This window comes from Pinus tabuliformis, chromosome 1_2 (assembly GCF_031772625.1).
Source record: "Pinus tabuliformis cultivar Carrire ecotype Pingquan chromosome 1_2, CPIR1, whole genome shotgun sequence".
Taxonomy (NCBI): Eukaryota; Viridiplantae; Streptophyta; class Pinopsida; order Pinales; family Pinaceae; genus Pinus; species Pinus tabuliformis.
Window position 1 is genome coordinate 194,817,229 of NC_142298.1, and position 21,403 is coordinate 194,838,631.

At 41.2% G+C, this 21,403-nt stretch overlaps 1 protein-coding gene across 1 annotated transcript; it reads left to right on the forward strand.

The window, feature by feature from the left end:
* The first annotated feature begins 1,057 nt into the window (after positions 1-1,057).
* On the forward strand, positions 1,058-1,531 carry LOC149205154 (uncharacterized). The gene has a single exon (XM_089397326.1). It carries the CDS (start codon positions 1,058-1,060, stop codon positions 1,529-1,531), a length of 474 nt encoding a protein of 157 aa, XP_089253452.1.
* The last annotated feature ends 19,872 nt before the right edge of the window (positions 1,532-21,403 follow it).

The window sequence follows — 21,403 nt, forward strand, 5'->3', positions numbered from 1 at the left end:
GGACAGCCTCGAGCAGATCACAACATTTACCAGCTATGGAACTTCTACCATACGGCACTCCACCTGCTCGAGAAGGACAGCAGAGTATCTCAAAAGATCAATTTTGTTCATTGAAGCAGCAAATCATAGCAGAGTACCATTTTAGATAGTTAAGGTGGTTGGTGGTCCATTATGACCCCTCCACGCATAGCATAGCAGAGCATTTTTGTAATCAACCTCTATATATATCCAGAACACAGATGTAATCGGGGTTGATGGTTGTTGTTTTGATGTAAGGTTCAACTTCTGGAGACTGTAACTACTATGATACTTGCAGTTTCTGGTCTTCATTTTCAGCTAATACAAGCTTCTTTTGCTGTTAATTACTCACTTTCCATTTCTGCTCTATTCTAGGTTGTGCCTGTTATGCATTTGTTCATGTGCTCTTGATTTTTAGCATTAGAGGGGTTGTCATCCCACCTTTGTGTTGAAGTCTAGTATGTATCATTGAATGTGTTATGCAGGTTTCTATTCACTTAATGCCAGAGAGATGTCATCATGTCTGTGCATTAGGAAATAGATTTGTAGACCTCTTTACTGGTTGCAGCCGGCCATCACATGGTCTTGTGCATCTGCTAGTGTGGTCAGTATTCTCCATGTTCACTTAATCCTCAAACTGTGAGTAATTGGTGGTCTAAAGCCTTGTAGTCTGGGGGTGTTCACCCATGTCTGGAGTTAAGCATAGTAGAAGTGGTTATCTGGCTTGAATATGCATCATTCCTTCCATTCATCCATTTCCAACTTATGTTGAGTTTGTAATGTTCCCGAGCATCTCTGAGATACAACCTATGAGAGTTTCTTGGGGTGATAACAGGCCCTAACTGAGAGTATTGTGCTCATGGGTCGGGTGCGTGGTAGGAATACACCGGCTCGACTGAGGAAATGGAATGCGGAGGTCTGGGTAAATTTAATGATGCAACTACCTGGAGTCATCACTCTGTCCAGAGGGTGGTTTGCACTCATTTTCTCGCAGTCGGACCAGGTGGATTGGGTATTGATGAGATACTGACACATTGAAATGACGCCAGTTTTGCTTAAGCGTTGGTCTCCGCTCTTCGACCCCGAGAAGGAAAACATGGGAGTTGGTCCGATTTGGGTTCGCCTGTCGGGTCTTCCGCTCCAATTTTGGTCTGAGGATATCTTCAAGGTTATAGGAGATGACATGGGGGTTTATCTTGATCATGATAGGGCTTATCTGGATACGGGCTGCATGGCTTTAGCCAGAATACTGGTGTACCTGGACACCAGGGAAGGCCTCGTGGAGAGTTATCTACTTCAAATGGGGGAGACGACTAGGCGACAGATTCTTGATTATGAAGTCATAACTTTCCGTTGTCGGTCGTGCCATGAAGTGGGTCATCTGTACAAAGATTTCCCCCTTCTGTCTGGGAAGCAGCAAGAGATTCCAAGATCCCTGGTCTCAGCTAGTACTCAAACTATGGAGGTGGACTTCCATCCACAGTCGGTCCCTCCAGAGGTTTCAGTGCCCTAGCATCTCGATTGTGGTCACTCCTCTTCACATCTGGACATTGTGGCATCCGCGTCTTCTCTCAGCAGAGCTCGGGACTGAGACTCAGCCTTTTCGAGTACTCCTTCCTCCCCTCCCTTATTTTCAAATGATTGTTTATCTGCTTCTATGAGTTTGTCTGGTTCGGTGCCTGAGGTTTGCAAGTTGTGTTCCCCTCTTTGCCTAATTGCATCAGCGCCTCCCCCCGCCCCCCACCCCCCACCCTAGCACTAACCCCACTATTATCCCTCTTCCTCCCACTCCCTCCATTGGAGGCAGCCTAACCCCTAGTGGTTATCACTGCTATTTCCTTCGCTCCCTTCCAGCCACCTAGACCCCTACCTATGGTTTGGATGCGGATCCCCTCCCTACCATTCCCTCAAAACCCCCCCGTGGCAGACAATCTCACCTCTCAAAGGCCATTAAGAGGGCTGGCATCGAAGTGGCTTCCGGGGTTCAAACCCCCATTGATTGGGTCCTTAGAGCAAAGCGAAACCCTCCAAAGGTTACCCCATGAAGTGCCTCTCTTTCAACTATAGGGGCCTAGCCAGTCCGGACAAAAATCTGGATCTTAAAAGGTTATTTCTATCGGAGAAACTGGATGTCATTTTGTTGTAAGAAACTCTGGGAGAAGGGAATCTGGTTAACAACAAGTTCCTAAATTTCCTTCCAGACTGGGTTTTCCACTCCTTGGATGTCAGAGGGCGCTCAGGTGGATGTGCCATGGGTTTCAACAAAAGATCTATAAAAATTCAAAACGTTTGGGGGGGGGAGGGGTTTCTAGGCGCAGACATTACCTCCTCGGATTACAATTTCCCCCTCATATTTGTCAACATTTATGGACCTTGCCATAACAAGGAACAATACTGGGTTAAACTACTAGAGGCCGATTTTATGCAAGCAGACAACTTGATCATTGGAGGTGATTTAAACTTCGCCCTAGGCTTGGCAGAGTCCTGGGGCAACAAAGCCCAATGTGACCCTCTCTCAGTTTTCTTTGAAACTCTTTTGGACTCCCATGAACTTCTAAACATTGTTACGACCAAAATCTTGCCGACCTAGAGAAACAGAAGGACTGGGGAGGAGGCTTTGGCCAGAAGGCTAGACCGTTTTCTGATAAAGGCCTCTCTTTTAGATAGATTAGAGCATTATCGCCAGTGGGTGAGTTTGGGAGGGATATCGGATCACTCCCCGATTTTTCTGGAGCTCAGGGCTAGAAATTACAAACCCCATTCGCCTTTCAAATTCAATTCATCCTGGCTAGCAGAAGCTGAGTTCCATAAAATTGTCACAAATTCATGGATCCACTATAGGTCGGGCGATCATATATCCCCGGTTAAGGTCATAACAAAAAATTTGGCTTGTCTTAAAACAAAAACAATTGAATGGGCGAAGGAAAAATAGAGGAAGGATGAGGCTGATCTTCAAAGGATTGAAATTGAACTTAATCTATTGGAAGCCTTTGGGACTAGTAGTTTTGCATCGACTTTCATGAAGGCTCATCTTATTTAACTAGAAACCAAAAAGATTAGATTTTTGAGATTGAAAGAGGAGTCTTGATAGTTAAAAAGCAGAGCACTATGGCTAAAAGTTGGGGATGAGAACTCTAAGTTTTCCATAAGTACGCCCGGGGGAGAAAGCCGCTCAATACTATTTTGGAACTGCATGATTTAGAAGGTAGGGAGGTTAATACGTTCCATCAATTGGCAGATATGGGGGTTCGACACTTTTCCAATATTTATAAGGCCCTAAGGGGTATAACCTCCCTGGACATCATTTTTTTAGCAAAGGATTTTCCTAGTGTTGTCGATCCTAAAGAGATGGAGGCCTTATTAGCTCTGGTCTCACTGGGAGAACTTGAAGCTATGATGAAATGTTTTAAAAAAGACAAAAGTATGGGGCCAGATGGGTGGTCGGTGGAATTCTACAACACTTTCTTTGAGTTGATAGGGTCTGATCTTCTCAAGGCTATAGAGGAGTGCAGAACTTCCAGCAAAATGCATGAAGATTTTAATGCGACTTTCATTGCCCTCATCCCCAAGATTGATAAGACCCTTACCTTTGATGATTATCGCCCTATATCCCTCTGCAACAACTTCTATAAAATCATATCCAAAACCATCACACTACATGTTAAACTGATCCTTTCAAGGATGATATCCAAGGAACAGTTTGCTTTCCTTAGTCATCATCGAATTCACGAAGCTATTGGGACTGCTCAAGAAGCCCTTCATTTGATCAAAACGCAGAATAAGAAGTCCATCATTTTAAAGATCAACCTCTCCAAAGCTTTTGATAGGGTGAGTTGGTCCTACCTTTAGCTCATTCTCACTCATATTGGCTTTCCACACTCTTTTATCTCCTGGATCATGTGTTGTATCTCTTCTGCCTCTTTTAGTATACTTATAAATGGGGCAGCTTCCGATTTTTTTCATGCTAAGCGTGGTCTTAGGCAGGGATTCCCTCTTTCCCCCCTCCTTTTTCTACTAATCATGGAAGGACTAAGCAGACTGATTAAAAATGCTCGTGAGGCGGGTGACCTAGGGGTGTTCAGATTTCACATATGACTACCCTCTCGCATCTTCTATTTGTTGATGATGTACTTATATTTCTTAATGGTTCTTTTCATGATTCATATGTTTTCAAAAACATATTATCTCTTTTTTGCAAAGCCACAGGTATGGAACCCAATTTTGGAAAATCCATGATCATCTGTGTGTCCTGCCTCCAAAATGAGGAACGGTATGCATCCCAACATTTCGCTTTTGTCAGATAGGAACTAGATGTGGGTCTAAAATATATGGGGTTCAGACTGAAGCCGAATGGATATCAAATCGTTGACTGGGCCTGGCTCATTGCCAAGATTGAAAGCAGGATAAACATCTGGAAACAACGATGGCTCTCCAGGGCAGGCAGGCTTACTCTCATAAAATCGGTGCTCGAGGCCATCCCGATTTACTGGATGACGCTGGCATGGATCCCAAAAGGAATTCTAAACAGGATTCAACAAATCTGTTGTCATTTCCTCTGGAGGGGACAACACACAGGGAGGACTTTTGCTTGGGTCAACTGGGACAAGATCGGGAAGCCTAAGAATCTGGGGGGATGGGGCTTAAAAAACCTTCAATCTTTCACAAAGGCCCTAGCGGCCAAAATGGGTTGGAAAATTATCAAGTCAGCGAGCCTCTGGAAAGAGGTAATATACTTCAAATAAATTCACCCCCTCTAAATTATGGAGTGGATTCGTACTCCCAACATGTCCTCTATTGGTGCATCCATTATATGGAAGGCAATCACCCAATCCTTCAATACCATCAAACAGGGGCTAGCTTGGAAAATTGGTAACAGGGAGCAGGTTCGTTTAGGCACTGATGCCTGGACCGGGTGCGAGAATGCCCATATCCTTCCTTGGGACCTTCGACAGTTCCTCTTTGCAACTGGATTCACTAAGATAGCTCAGATTGCGATTGCAGGTCTAGACCCCTAGTTTCCCTAGCAATGGAAGGATCAAAGAGCTTTGAACATACCAGAAAGATGGTCTGGAGATTGGGGCCATTTCATTGGAGCTTTAGAGGAATCAAATATTAGGCTGGCTGAAAAAGATGATGAGCTCATATGGGCCACTACCCCTCATGGAAGATACTCTCCAAAAGCTGGCTATGTTGCTCTTATGTCAGCAGAGGAAAATGGTATGATCAGCTAGTGGTGGTGTCATCTATGGAAATTAAAATCCCCCCCCCCTCGAAAACTAAGCTATTCATGTGGTGTATACTCATAAACAAATCCCCAACTGAATTAAACCTCATGAGATGGGCTATACATTGTGCCTCTCGTTGTTTTTTATGCAAATCAAATGCAGAGGACGTGAATCATCTTTTTCTCCTCTGCCCGGTCACAGCACAAGTTTGGTCACAAATAATTTCAACGCTAAAATTAAGGACTACATGGTCTGGCCAAAATCTTGAGGAGGCATGGCACCGTTGGTGGTTAGAGGCACTCACTCAAAAGGACAGAAATTTTCCCCTGATTGTTTGTTGGGGAATATGGTTAAATAGGAATTGTATGATCTTCAAAGGCACACTGATAGACTGGCTTGCCACCATTACAAACTCTATGGCCATCTTCAATCTACTTCTTGATACTTTGGACAGCAAGCCGCCGCGAGTCATTTCTCCTGAAATCATTGATACACATTCACCGTGGGGTTATTTTGATGGTTCAGCCCAAGCTGAGGGCTGTGGGGGGGGGGGGGGGTGGGGGGGTGCCATTCTTCACTTGAATGAACATTTGTCTTTCAAAATCCAAGTTGGCCTTGGCAGGGGCACTAATAATTATGCTGAGCTTAACAGTTTAAAACATCTCCTATTATTCGCGCGGGAACAAAATTGTCAAAGGATTCAGATCTTTGGGGATTCACAACTTGTAATAAATTGGATAAATGATGTATATCATTATCACTTACACACACTCAAGGACACACTAGATGATGTATTTACTCTAAAATCACAATTTAATTTTATTGTATGCTCTCATATATACAAGGAAAGGAATGAGATCGTTGATCATTTTTCCAAAGAGGTCGCGCAGCTAAATAGTGGTCAATGGATAGTACAGAAGTTCATAGATGGAGAGTTCTATCAGTTTTTCCACCGTCAGAATGATCACTCTGATCATTCTATGTTTATTTTGCTTTTTGTCTTAACAGTTTATCTTGTGACATTTCTATGGTTTTTAGTTTCTCAGCAGATATATTTCGCTCTGCAATTTTGTTGTAATATGTTTATATTCTTAGTACTTTGATGAATGGAACTACTGTGAATGCATCTCATACATGTTGATTGATACAACATGTAATTTTCTTAATTTATTAATGAAAATTGTGCCTTTTTCCTTGGAAAAAAAAAACATAAAAGGAAATAATGGGGATATGTGGCGAAAACAATGTTATCTTTAACATATGACCTTTGGATTTTATAATGTAAAATGCTAGATGAAACTGAGACATAGGATTATCCAACAAGAAGATGAACATAAGCAAGTTCTCCCTTTCTAGTACCTTTTCTTTTCTTCTCTCTTTTCAAAGGAGAAACCATACTTACTAACCTTGCATGAGAATATTTGCAACATTGAAATTGACTAGAAGTTTGTTGTTTCATAATCACTTTATTTGATGTGTGACATGAAAACACATCAACAAACTACCATTCTTGATTAAATTTTCAAGAATATAGAAATATGTTGTTGAATGTTGAAGTTGTTAGTTTACCTTTCATCATGGTAATCTAACTCTCAGGGTATGCTTATTTTAGAGTTTCTAGTCCTTAATTGTTCTACAAGCAATTTTTTTCCTCTGTCGTCCACCATTGCCGCATTGGGGGAGAGGTCCTAGAAAGTTACTTTATTTGCAATCAACTTTGTCTTCTAGTAGACATGTTTTTGAAGGGTCGGTTAAATCCTTCTAAAAAAATATTTTCCTTTAAGTGAGCCAAGGAAGTTTTTATGCCATGATTCAAAAAAATGGTCAAAGAGATTTAGGCCATTTTACTTTGTGGAAGAGACACTTCATCACAATAGCCTAGACATCTAAACTAAATTGATATTCTAAAATTAAATGCACTATAGTTTCAATGTTTGAGTGGCAGAGAGCCCATCTAGATGGGCTTTGGATTCCTTTTTTAGAAATGATTTTATCTATTAATATTTTTTATGAGCAAGGGTGGCAGGAGGGGGAGGGATTCTATTAAGTCCCAAGGGAAACCAACAAGTAAAGTATTCACAGGGACTTGGCAAGAGGATGAACAATCTCTTAGAAATGTACGGGCTCTTTCTTGGCCTCCAATTGGCTAAAGATCAGGATGTCTCCAAGATGGTGATCATAGGTGATTCCCTTATCACTATTCAACACCTTCAAAGGGGCTCTCTTCCTAAGAGCAGCAATATTAGCCTCCTTCTCAGCACAATTATTAGTCTCTTGGATTCATTTTCTCAAAATACCTTTTATCACAACTTAATAAGTCAGAACAAGGAGGCGGATGCACAATCTAACCAAGCTTGTCTCCTTGAAGCAGGTCAGTTTGTTATCAATGGCTTATCTAGATGGAAATTTATACCATGAAGTTTTCCATCCATGAATTTTTCCTTTCTTTTAGTGTTAGGGTTGTTGAATATGTACACAAAGGGGTTGTTATATGAAGGTCTCTAAGGTGTCCCTTATTAAGCCCCCTTGTCTCCTCCAATATTAGCAAACATTCCTTTTTAATTTAGCATTATGGGCCTATCACCATGGATGAGGTGGTTGCTGGTGAGTATGCAGGCCATGCATGTTGGACATTGGGTTTAGTGCTCCCCGTGTGTTTCAAGACATGGATTGACCGCCTCTCATGGATCCTAACTCTGGTGATTGTAGTAGAGACTAATGCTTATGGGTTTGGTCTAACAACAATCGTGATTCCAACAAGTGGTATCAGAGTGATAGGTCTTGACTTTGAAACTCACTCGAATTGCATTAGGGGGGATATTGTTTGACATTAGGTTTAGTGATCCCTGTGTGTTTTGTAACATGGACAAACCGCCTCTCGTGGATCCTTGCTTTGGTGATTATAGTGGAGACTGATGTCTGCAGGTTTTGGTCTAACCACAATTGTGATTTCAACAATGCACCCATACATCCCTCACATGTGGCGTCATCTGATGTTGAACAATTCTTCATTTACTCTCCTATACTCATACTAAACTCTTTGATGGATACAGGGTGGGAATATTTAATGTGTTTCATGGCTAATACATGGGAATTTTTGAGACCTAAAGTTTTAACCATGGAATGAGTTCAAATGGAGAAGGATGTGGGTAGCAAGCCACTGGTGTTTGTTCGCAAGGCGAGGTAGTATCTCTAGTGGCCAGTGGATTATGCATGTTCATGTAGACTCTAGAGGTGAAGTGAATTCCATCAGATGCATGAGCATCCTTCTCTCTGTCGAGATTGAACTCTGGCTGGGAAAATTCTACTTTATAACCTTGGGAATTCTTCTTCCCAATTCAGAACTTGATCCTCTTTCGCTCAGTAAGAAGTGGGGAATGTTTCCTTTATCACATGTCAGTGATCTTTCAAGAGGCACAAGTGGTCAATTCTAAGGTTTTTCAAATTGATTCAATGGTTCTTTTAGTCGAATTAGGGGCTCCTCTGTCACCCTATGCACTTCCAGTCATTTTTTCTTTGGTCAAAGTTGATTTTAAATTAGGGAAGTTGATGAGTGAATAGATACATGAAATCCTAAGCTCTTGGGATTTTAAAATGTACCCTTTCTCCAATTTAAAACTCCATTTCATTATTGCCTTTTATTTAATCTTACTTCTGTTGCATTGTTGGGTTATTGCCTGCTTTTATTATTGTTTGGAGCTCTTCTTGTACCTCATGTATCCTGGCTCTCCCTTTGTGATGGTCATTCCCTCGAGGATAGCCTCCCCTTCCCCATTTTTTCCTCTTATTGTGGGCACTTCCATCCTATCTCTGGGCCCTTTAGGATCATTATCTCGACCCATTTGTCGCTCCGTGCTTCTAAATTTTAGTTCCTCCTCTCACTTCCTAAAACTTATGGAGAATAGTGGCTTCATTCCAATAGCCATGGTATGCACCAATACATGAAATTCCTATCCTCACCCCCCCCCCAGTCGACTAGAAATCCTAGAGCAATGACCTTCAAGGGAAAATCCATTAGCAATCGAATATCATCCTCCTTCTGGTTAAAGAAATGCAAAAGCTCTAAGTTAAAGTGGTTAAAGAAATGCAAAAGCTCTAAGCTAAAGTGAACTAGCAAGAAGATGAGATCGAGGCCATTCGTCGTTAACTTGCAGAATTTCAATCCTAGAGGAACGAGAGTGAACATCACATCACAACAGGTAACACTTTCATATGCTCATCGAATAAGATGTCAATTTACACCCCTCCATGACTTATGATCACCTTTTGTAAAAAAAAAAATTGTCTGGACAATTTTGTCATGCATATAGTTATAGAGTGGTTAGTAAGATGTATGTAAGTAATAGCCTTATAGATGAAATTTTTGGGTCTCCTCTGTTGTTCTCCCTTGAAGAACCTGAATCTTGGCACAAAATGTAAGCATTTCCCGAGTATTTTGTTGTTACCTGGCGTAGATTTAATACCAAATCTACTCATTTTTGTCTTAAAAAAATACATTTTTTTTAGCAAGAGTCTAATAGAATATATTTATTTTAGGGAGGCCATATGGATCCCATATGTTTGACTATATTGAATATTAAGGGGGGACCTTAGGGAATATTTTAGATTCATATCCCATTTTTACAATGCAGGATGCACATCCCCATAATTTAGAGTCTTTTGAATGGATGGAAATAGGGGTGCAACCAGCAAGGGTTGAAAGGAGAGAGGGGAAGAGATTAAGGAGATAAGCTAGGATAAAGGAAAGGTTCCAACCACTCTAAAAACCCTTATGATTCCACAAGGATAGGTTAAATAGGGAGTATATCCCATCTCAAGAAAACCATAGAATTAAGGGACAAAGAATAGGAATATTTTTCAAAGGTGGCTTACCCATAATGTTATCTTTCCATGGATTAATGTTTTTTTTACTTCTAGGGACCCAAGTGAGTCTTCCTTGTAGAAATGGTATTTTTGTAGCCATAATATTCCATATATGTGATGCCCCTTCTTATTTAGGAACTTAATCCAAGCAACACTCCCTTTCCCCTGCAGATATTTTGAGTGTATAGCTTGCTTCCACCAATCATTTTTTCTTGTTATCAATATCCAAAGTAATTTTCCTAGTATATCCATATTCATGAGGGAGGATTCTGTCACAGAAAAGCCACCATGTCTTAACAGAGTTTTTGTTATTGCCTAATTTATTGGGTGAAATCTTTTGAAGATTGTTTTTCCTCCTTAATAAAGGAATTTTCTTAGTTCTTGAGTTATAGTGTTCTAAATTCCCTTCAAGGAAAGAGTAACAAATAATTAGAAAATTGGGAGAGAAAAGAGGGAAGCTTTGAGAAGGATGAACCTTCTAGCTAGGTTGAGCCAATGAGCTCCCCATTTATCAAAATTTTATTTTAAAGTTTTCCAAAATTACTTGTCAAGAAGGGTGATGGAATGGTTTTAGATTAACAAGGATACCTAAATATCTAAAGAAGGACCCCTCTTCATGTATAGGAATTTGAAGATCTCTCTGTATGGAATCTTTTCTAATATTATTGGGATTCCAAGAAAGGAGGAGACTCTTCCTTTTTTTATCAGACCTCCTAAGGCTTAAGAAAATTGATTTTAAACTTTATTAAATAGTGTTGTTATTATTGTTGAGGCACCTCCCATTATAAGAATGTCATCTGTAAAGTGGGTGTGGTTTACCTCCACCTCTCAGATAATTTTTGATCTTGGAAGGTTGCCATCCTTCTTTCATATTCTAGTTTCCTAATAAGGGAATTAGCCATAATAATATAAAGAAAATGATATAATGGGCATCCTTGCTCGAGCCCCCAAAAAACTTAAAAAAGACAGTTGATTTGTCATTAATTAAAGGAGAGATCCAAGGAGAGGTAACACATGAAGAAATCCAAGGAATGAATTTGGGGATGAAACCAAACCTAGTGAGGACAACAACAACAAAAATATGGTGGACCTAGTCAAAGGTGTTTGTCATGTCCAAATTAATTACCATACCTTTCTCACCTACAACTTTTCTTGAACTTATCGCTTCCTAAACAAAAATGATATCATCAAGGATCAATATTTTTTAAACGAAACCTCCTTGGTTTTCAAAGATTATGTTCAATAGAAGAGGTTTTATTCTAAACAAAGTTACTAACTTAATTCGAATTGTTCCCTCAAAACGAGAACTATAGCCCAAAAAGCCTATATTTTTGCACAAAAAACGTTAAAAACCACCCCAAAATACAAAAGTGATGATGCAACTCAAACCTTTTTTCATTTTGGTTAAAATTCTAACATCTTTCAACCTTGGTATAAAAGACCAAATATCATGACTATAGAAGATATGAAAAAATATCCAAAATGCAAAATTTACGATGCATTATCACCCTTTTTATAATGTCAAAATTCCAATATTTTTCAACCATGGAATTAAAGATCAAATATTATAACTATGAAAAACCTTAAAATTCAATGTCTAAAACAAAGAGTAGTTCTACCAAGAACAATTTATTTTTCTAAGACTAAAAGCGTAACTCATTTCAAAAGACAGCTTGATGTTAAAATTACATAATTTTTTTAACTATGATCTATAAAATAATCACTAGTGAAAATAAAATCAAAAAACAAACCATTCCAAAAAAAAAAACATGCATACCACATATTTTTAAATATTTTTAATTAAAATAATAATAATAATAATAATGTTTCCCCAAAAATCAACTTAATTGTTAAAAAATGTTCTTTTGATAAAAAAAGGAACATAACAAAAAAAAATGATAAAAAAATGGAAATTTTAAACAATTTAGAAAAAAAATACATGAAATTTAAAAAAAAAAGGCAAAAAGAGATTATAAAAAATTAAAATATATATATAAATAAAATAGAAATAAATTAAAGTATTTTTTTAATATAAGGAAAAAATTATAACTTTATATTTTAAAAAATAAAATTGTTTGTTGAAAAAGGAAAAAATTATAAAACAAAACAAAACCCACAATATAGTTAAAGGTCCCACTAGGTGTTTGGGAGGCGATGTCATATATCATGCGACAACCAAGGTTGTTGATGGTAACCTTGGCTATTGTGCCAACTACATTAGACAGTTGCATCAGGAGCTACGAGTTTGGAGGGTTATTGTTGGGCAGCGGATCCCCCCATAGCATGTTTTTGGGGCTTGAAGCCCGAAGTTTTGGTCAATGTAATGTAAAGACCCCGCAAAATGCAGGCGTAGAGCACAAGAGTCTAGGTTTGTCCGCCCTAAAATAATGTAATTTAATATAGAATGTGTCAGGCTACCCATGGTCTGCGGACCATGGGATTGTATAAATAGAGCGAGGCTCTAAGTGTAAAAGAAAGTCTTAGCTTTTGAGAAGTAATATGGGTTTTTGGATGATCAATTAGCTCTGAGTCTGTAAGTCCAAGTCTTGGGTTGTAGTAGTAGTAAGAGGCTTTGCAACTGAGTGTGCAGAGGCCTGGTAGAGTCTGCAACTATGTGCGTGGACCCTTGCAGCTGAGTGCGCAGGGCGGAGTTGAGATTGTATCTGAATAGAGGATTAATAAAAGATAAGTTAATTGTGGAATATTATGTGTCTATGCTTCTGTTATCTTTAGGCATCTCTTTACAATTTATGATTACGTGCACTTGTTATGAAGGTTGAATGATTAATGAGAATATTGGGCCCACATAATTAAGTTAAGATCTATAATAAACGCACAGTAAGGAATAAGGTTCTAGATAGCACCTCTTCGCGCTCTTTACAGAGCTACGCGGAAGAAGTTGCACAAGTTGCGAAGGACAGAAGGCTGCGCGGAGAAGTGCAAGTGCGCAAATTCGGTTCACGAACTTCCCAGACTTCATCAAGACATCCCTAGGGTACGGAAACCTTGTTCCAGCACCCTCCCATTCTACCTTGGGTGAGACCTCAGTCCACGCACCGCGGACTGTTGTCGAAAGGGCTAGTAGTTTTGGGATTTGTTTGGCTAAATCACTTCTGAACCTAGGTCAGGCCCCAACAAGCCAACAAATGGTTCCATTGCTGGGACCAGGATCTGCGTAAGGGATGTCTGATGTCATGCTACTGGAACCCAACAAAGAAGGAAATTGAAGACTGGTTGGACAAGAAGCTTCACAAGTTCGTGACACAGGAAAACAGAACTCTGCAGATATCCGAGAAAAGGTGGCTAGTTCTCTACCTGTATACGGAAATCCATGAGATCTTCTTCGCATCCTTTCCTTCCGAACTGTATGATTGGATCGCAAGGTTAGCCGACAACCAGGGAAGGTGTAAGCTCAACCAACCAATAGTGTGGACTCCGGAGTTAGCGTGCAGACTAAAGGCGTCAGAAGATAAGATCGCGCGAGATGTGGACCATTGGCTCGACCAGATAATAGGGGGATTTATCACTGAGCTCGCAGTAGACATGACTGTGAGCTATAGTGAAGCAGAATGATGTTTTCTCAAGGGACCACGAGGTAAGTACATTAAATCATTGAATACTTAGATTAAGATGTTGTTATGTGAAAAAAGGGTTATGCCAATACATTAATGTTTGGAATGACGCGGAGTGAAAAGATCTACAAAGGTACCGAGGAACTAGGAAACAGTCCCTTAATTTCACCTTCGCGAGAAAGCGAGGAAGAGCTCACTCTGGTCTCTCCGAGAAGTGCGATCAATTTGATAAAGCAGCGCCTTCCGCAGTTACCACCTCCACTTACGCCTCCACAGCGCGACAATAGGGAAATTAAAGGACTACAAGAGCTGATCACTAGGTACGCAGGGTCAGGTGAACCGCGCGTAGTCCAAAAACTAGGAAAGCATACATTGTGCACTGGGAGGGAAATGAGATTAATGGCGCAGATTGGCGAATATGAAATGGATCAGGTAATCCTAGACCTGGGTTCGGATGCGAATGTGTTACCAAAGCAGACATGGGAACGCATGGGCAGGCTAGCATTGCAGTGGTCCCTAATTCAATTATGAATGGCCAATCAACAAAATATTTTTCCCATGGGGAGGTTGCAAGGGGTAACAATTGATATTGAAGGCGCAAGGACGTAGATGGACTTTGAAGTGATAGAGATTGTTGATGATAAGAATCCTTATCCCGCGTTGCTGGGAATAGACTGGGCCATTGATATGAATGGAGTCATCAACCTGAAGAAGCGGAAGATGATATTTGAGAAAAAGTCCCTACGCGTAGTAGTTCAGCTAGATCCAGCCGAAGGAGCGTGCTACACTGAACCTGTGCGTGACGATGAGCTAGACTGTATTTACCAGATAACGGCACAAGACCAGGATCGAGTGAACCCGACTGCAGATGGGAGAATCTCATGCGAATGTGACAATTCCTATACTTCGAATTCAGATGGAGAAATAGAACGCTAGTAGAACCAGTCGCATGAAGTGACAACGCTGAATTGCAACATGATTATTAGATCACTGCGGTGCGTGACGACAGAAGAAAGGGAGCTGCCAACATATGATGGAGTAACATCGGTGGATGAATTCCTGGATAAATTTGAAATCACAGTACCGGAACAACAATGGTATGATGCGCTTGAATGGGCGCTGCGCGAAATACCTGCATGATGGTGGAGTACACATCAGAAGACTATAGGAAGCTGGCACGAATGTAGAAGACGGATGTGCTTACGGTTTGGAAGTCCCCAGTGTCGAACGAGAGCTAGGGAACCAGGACGAAGTAGCTTGCGCGCCCACCTGTGTCAATGGGTGCAAACGTGTGCTGTGCAGGCACGTCCTAGACTAACGATCGAAAATCAGAACCAGACAAGGCAGCAAGAAAAGCGACAACAATTCCACGTCGGAGAATTCAAAAAGCTATATGGAATCATGAACGAAGTTCACCAGGCGAGACGAACTGACTAGGACCTGCGCGTACCAGCGGTTCGATGGGCCTATAAGACCATGAGCAAAAACCAAAGCACGGAAGCGATCCCAACACTAACGAGAGGAGATGAAACCGTAAGAGCGGAGAAGAATCCCCACACCAGAGCTCACGCAGTTAGGACAGTACGCGAGGACTCAAGTACAGGAATTATGCAGTTACAGGAGGTCATTCGACGAGGGAACTTGAAACTTCACGAACTCGAAGAAGCTCAGGTACGACTGAAGGAGAAAAGCATGGGAATAGACGCGGAAATTAGAAAACTGGAGACCGAAATCGCGCAAACATGTCACGTTGATGGAAGGGCAGGACAAGATATAGGCAGCCATACAACCGCATTAGAAGATTTTTGCTGAGAATTTCTAGCGCTGCTACCATGGCTACAACCGCACCCTATCAAACAAAGTAACCAGGGGAGCGCACCATATAAGGAAGAATGCGAGGTGTTGACTGGCGTGAGGGTAACTAAGGGAGGCCCATGAACCAAGTTGAAAGGTGACTTGAAGCCTCGCACCACGGGTGCGACCACCTGACTATCTGTAGGAAACACAGTCTCAGCGCTGCAAGCAGTTGAAAGAAAGCATGGGACTATAAAAGAGTCTCTGTGGGAGCTGCGCAACAAGGAGGTTGCGCGAAGGATTAGTATGTCACAGGGGTTGCAGCTGCGCATAGGGAGCCACGCTGCTACGCGGATAGGTTGGGAAGTGACCGTTGGTGTCACTGTTCCTGACAAGAGATCCAATTTAAGGCAAAAAGGAGCGGGCAGTGGGCAAATAAGACATGAATTAAGAGCTATATTTGGGACAATATGCTACCAAAAAGACATTAATGACTCAGAAGTGGGGGAAGGGTTGAATTCAAATTCAAAAGATGCTATAAAACCATCAGGGCTAGCCACAGGGCAACACTTGGTTATTTAAGAATTGAGCAAGTACAGAGCACTGAGTGACGCGTACTCTTACCACCCTCAACTGCAAACATGATGACGGCTGCAAGAACAACAGTGTGATTCGTGGAAGTTACCCTGGAGCCCCGTATAGTCTAGGAAGAGCCTGAAGAGGCGGCAGCTGCATCATAAGTTCCTAAGTCACCCCGCACGCCCCGACCACAGAAAGATAAGCAAACAATGGGGCCAGTCTGGGTATCACCACAGAACCCCCGGTTTAGTAAATTATCAATGACAGAGAAGGGCAAAGTCGTCACCCTTGAAACTGAGTAGAAGGAGGAAGATTTGCAAGCTCTGATGGTCCAAATTGAAGTGCAGGACGATGAGGCAGAGACTAGCTCCCAAGTGCCTTTGGCGATAAAGTTACCCCCTACGTCCCCCCGTGGAAGCGGAAAGGCAAGATACCAAAGTGTTATAGACATATTTGGGAACTGCAACCCCAATCACATATGTCCATAAACCAAGGGCTTCTAAGTCCCTAAAAGTGTTGTTTCATACCCCAAAGGAGCAAGGTCATCTGATTACATCATCTAGGTCATCTGATTACATCATCTCCCAAAAGTTTTCCATGAAAAACTACTCAGAATTGGCCAAAGCAGGACCATACAGACTGCCCAGTGCTAAAGGTGTGATGCATCTCACCTGCCACATGCAAAAATTGCAATGCATACTGGAAATCCCTTCTATAGGGTGCGATGAGCAAGAGCAGACAAATGGCACAAGCAGTTTGCTAGGTGGAAACCTAGAGAATCTTCTAGAAACTGCTCATTTGACACTTGCCTCTCTGAGTTCGCCCAGGGATGAGTAAGAGATCTGAAATCTCCAAGTGGAACCAAGAACTATCAAAGAGATGACACTAATCAAAATCCCAGAAGCTGACTCACCCCCCTACAAATATCTATAAATGGATCCCTCATCCCATAGATCCAGAGGTTGGAATTTGGTAATTTGCAAAGAGGTGCTGCTAGTTTCTCTTTGAAGACATTGTTGGGTGATCTTGCTTTGTATGAGGTGAAGAGGGCTTTCAAGCTAGGAGGATGGCGCTGGGTTAGACCAAGTGGTTGTAATCCTCTCTTCTACTAATTTTACTAATAAATCTATTTGAATTTTCCTCCATATTCTTGTGTATCTGTGATTGGTATATGCATTTGTATGGTCAATATATATCTGATCCTATATTGTTTACAGTGAAAGATCTCTATGCTTTGATGGTATTATGCTGTTGTGAATCTACAGGTTCTCTTTGAAGCAGGACAAGTAAGGAAGCAGTGATGAGATTCTGTCAAAGGGGAAAGGAAACAAGCAAGGATCCAAGCGAAAGACTGAGGTTGGTACTCTCTGCTTCTTTCTCATCTCTCTCTCGTAAAGGGAAAAACAAGTACTTTAATCTTTTTGTTTCTAAGATAGCTACCCATCTTAGTGGGACTAGTAGCTCTGCATATACACTAGATTTCCCGGTAACAAAATGGCAACTCCGCTGGGGACCGATTAGTTTGATTGCTTGTCTCTATTTGTTTGATTCATAAACCACAGACAGAGCCTGAAGAGCCAACTAGCCTTCGAACTGCATTTGCTATGCAAGTGCAAAGTATATCAACACTGCTCCAGTCAATCTCCGGGTTTGTTTATGAACTAAACAATTGACTTGCAAACATCCTAAGTGCCCTAGAGGTAGCTTGAGTAACCTCATTAGATCAGCCCTACACTTTGTAGTTACTGACTATCATTTGCTCAGCCTAAATCCCTGGACTAAACTGCAAACTGTGACCAAAAACCAAGTCAAAGTCTCGTCCCTGGACCATCGCACCCTGTCTTCTTGGCAATCTGGATGCATCGCACCTCCCGTGTGCAGTAGGTGGGATGCATCCTTGTTTCCCTATGTTAGAGGTGCGATGATCAGATAAGACTAGATCTGCCTTCAGATTTTGGTTTTTTCTTCAATGTCTTCAATTTTATTCAGGAGTTTTGTTGTCTATGATCAGTAGACCATTGTAGAAACCCCCTTTCTTTGCATCATCCAACCTCCATTGTACAAAGAATTGTGAATGTTTTTATGTATTATGCGCCATTTACTGTTCTCTTTTACAAAGAAGTAGCTTAATCGAACTGTCGTCTATTGATTTGGAAGTGTCGCAAGTGTCGTTTTCAATCAAATAAAAGAATCGTACTATTCTTGATAGTTGATTGTACTGTTACTCTTGTATTTGATCTGAATTAGTAGTATTTCAAGTGTCGAAAGCAATTTTCAATTCAAAATCGTAAAGTGTCGTCTTGTCTCCTTTTCGTTTTTTGAAAAGAAAATCGTTAGTACTGTCGCTTTGAAAGAAGGAATAGTTCAGATTTGTACTTAGCATTCTTTTTGTCATTCACACATTAAGAAAGCGAAAAAAAATACATTGCATGTGCATTTTCATTTAGACTGCTTGTTGATTTTGATTTAGGACAGTGCATCTAGTGTGTGCTCTCTGCTCTATGTTGAAAAGATTTCATTTCTCTTTTCCTTAGTAGCTAGGATTTTCATTGCAAAAAGAAGATTAAACGATTGTTTATCATCTTAGATTGCATTTTAGGAATTGTATATCTACATCACACGGTGAACCTGAAAGGAAAACTTCTTAAGAAAGATCAACTATAAAATAAATTCAATGAACATAAAAACGCTTTGGAACCTAACGCACAACATCTAGAAGTCTAGGCTAGAGACGTATTCTGGCGTCGTAAAGCTTGGTAACTGTTGCTCTCAACGTAGGTTGGGTGATTCCTCCTCTTTGAGACAATAAGTGCCAGTACAGACTTGTGCTCCCACGTACCGTCGAGTATATATTGGGAGACCACAATAGGCTATATCCTTTATCCTTAGGAAGTCGTGTTTGCTACCCTATCGATCGCAATGCACTGAACACAACATTTGGGAAGATTGACTGCCGTACTGTAAAAAGTATTCTACAGTTTTACGATTGGTTTGGTAATCCCTCTATCTAGATTTCCAGAGTAGTCTCTTTCATTCCTTTTCAGACTCCTTAAAGGAAAAGGTCCATCTGAGCACTTGTCACTTCAGGCTCATTAAAAATCGAAGGCGACTAGAGTCATCTTTAGCTTTCTCTCGACTCTTAAAAAGTGAAAAAGAAAGTTGTGTCAAAGTGTCTAAAATTCATTTAATACAGAATAACGTTTCCCCCTCTTATTTTGAGTTGATCAAATAAATCCCCAATCGTGGAAGAAAGTCAATCAAAACCCCGTCATTCGTGGAGACTGACGAGTCAACCATCTTTGACTCTGGAAACCAAACCATTCTGGGTCAAGCGAACTCGTTTAACTGGGTCAAAGTCTCTTGGTTTGTTTGAAACTTGTGTTTCAACATCCTCTGAGACTCTAGTTACTCCAACCATTTCTGGTATCCCTCCCTCTACAAAAGAAGTTCCACAGTTACAAGAGGACATTAGAATTGATCCTAGTGTAATAGTAAACACTTCTATTCCTGAACCAGCTCCATCCAGGGTTGATTTAGGAGGTGTTACCCCTCCAACATCTGTCGCTGCAGAATCTATACCTTCTTCGGCACCAGAAATATTTTACGGACCTGACGGTCTGCCTCTTCCACCTGGATTGATTACTATAGAAGAGATTATGGAGGATCTTCCATCCAGTACTCCATCACATTTTGGGACTGAGATCCACTTATGTCCTTCTACTTCAGAAGTTAATACCCCTTCATCGCAAGCTCTTGTAGAAGCACTGGGAAGTCTTTTGGATAGACTCGATATGTCTGGAAAACCATCGACATCTAGGACTATCTCGTCCAATACAACAGTAGCAGAACCTCCTGCCACCACTCCGACGATGTTCGCTAGTATACCATCTGTCTGAACTAGCTCTCAACCGCTAGAAGGAGTCCACCCAGGGACTATTTCGACAGTATGGTCTGTTCCCATTTGTTCATCCAGAACAGTATCTGGAATCTCTTATGTTAAATCTCAACAAATTGATCCTTCACAACGTCAATTTGGGCAGTCTAGTCTCCAAAGGCCAATCATTCCCTTGAGCACTGGATTGTCGCCATATGAGAGTTTGCAACCGAATTCAGGTCAAATTGGAATCACATCCAGCGGTTGGGTGCCAATACTGCCTCAACAACCAAGAGTTGTATACTCAATGCAACCGAGTCTCCTTGTGTCGAACATCCCCACTACGCCAGCATTGCCTATTATATGCCAACCTCAAGTCTCTCAGGTCGTTGTACAACAGCCTCTTGTCTCCGTGACACAACCGCAATCGCCAGTTAGTGGCTCCTTAACTGGAGCAACTCAGGCTCAAATGGGTACTATTACCCCTCATCTTGGTCAAATGTACAATATTGGGCAACAGCAAATGGTTTCACAACCATGGCTGGTACAATATCAACAACCGAAATTCCAACAAGCTTACCAAGGACCTAAGTAGCAAAAATTTGCAGGTAATGGGCAGCTGTATATTCAAAACGGTTATAACCAATGGTCTCAAATTGGTTATGCCCAACCACCTTATCAAAGTTATCAGCATCAAATGCAGTATGCTGGTATGCAAAGACCCACTGCTCAGGCGATCCCATCTTATCATGGGTATGCTTCGCCGAACCTGAATCAATAGTTTCCCTTCGTGGCGACTCTAGAGTTACCTAATCTAAATCGGCTAATGAACGATCCAATCACTTATGTCCTTGGTGGCCAGCGATTCCTCATAAACTTCCGTCAGGTATTCCTAGATTTAATGGAAATCCAGGTGAAGACCCATCAAATCATGTGATGACCTTTCATCTGTGGTGTTTGTCCAACACTCTCAATGATGATTCGATTCGGCTTCACCTTTTTCAGCGAACGTTAATTGGTCCGGTATCAAAATGCTATATCGAGTTGCCTAGAGCTTCATTCAATAACTTCAGCGCCCTTGCCACAACCTTTTTAACCCATTTTCAATTACCAATAAGGTATGAAACAAGAACATAGCTTCTTACCAATTTCAAGCAAACGATGGCCACTCACATATCCGATCATATTCATGAATGGCGACGTCGTTGTAGAATGGTGAAAACATATGTTCCTGATCAGCTGCTAGCTGAATGGTTTATTAAGTCATTGTTACCTTCTATTACAGAAGATGTGGAAAAGGGAGGGGTCGTCACTGAAGAGCAGGTTATTTCTCGTGCGCAATATCTAGACTTGATCTATACTTAGTCTGGAACGCTCTACGACAAAATCCCCGATGCTCCCAGACCGGAGTTTTCCATTCCTCCTCCTCCTAAATCAAACAAATACTCTCACGCCGGTGACGGCGTGATAGGTACGAC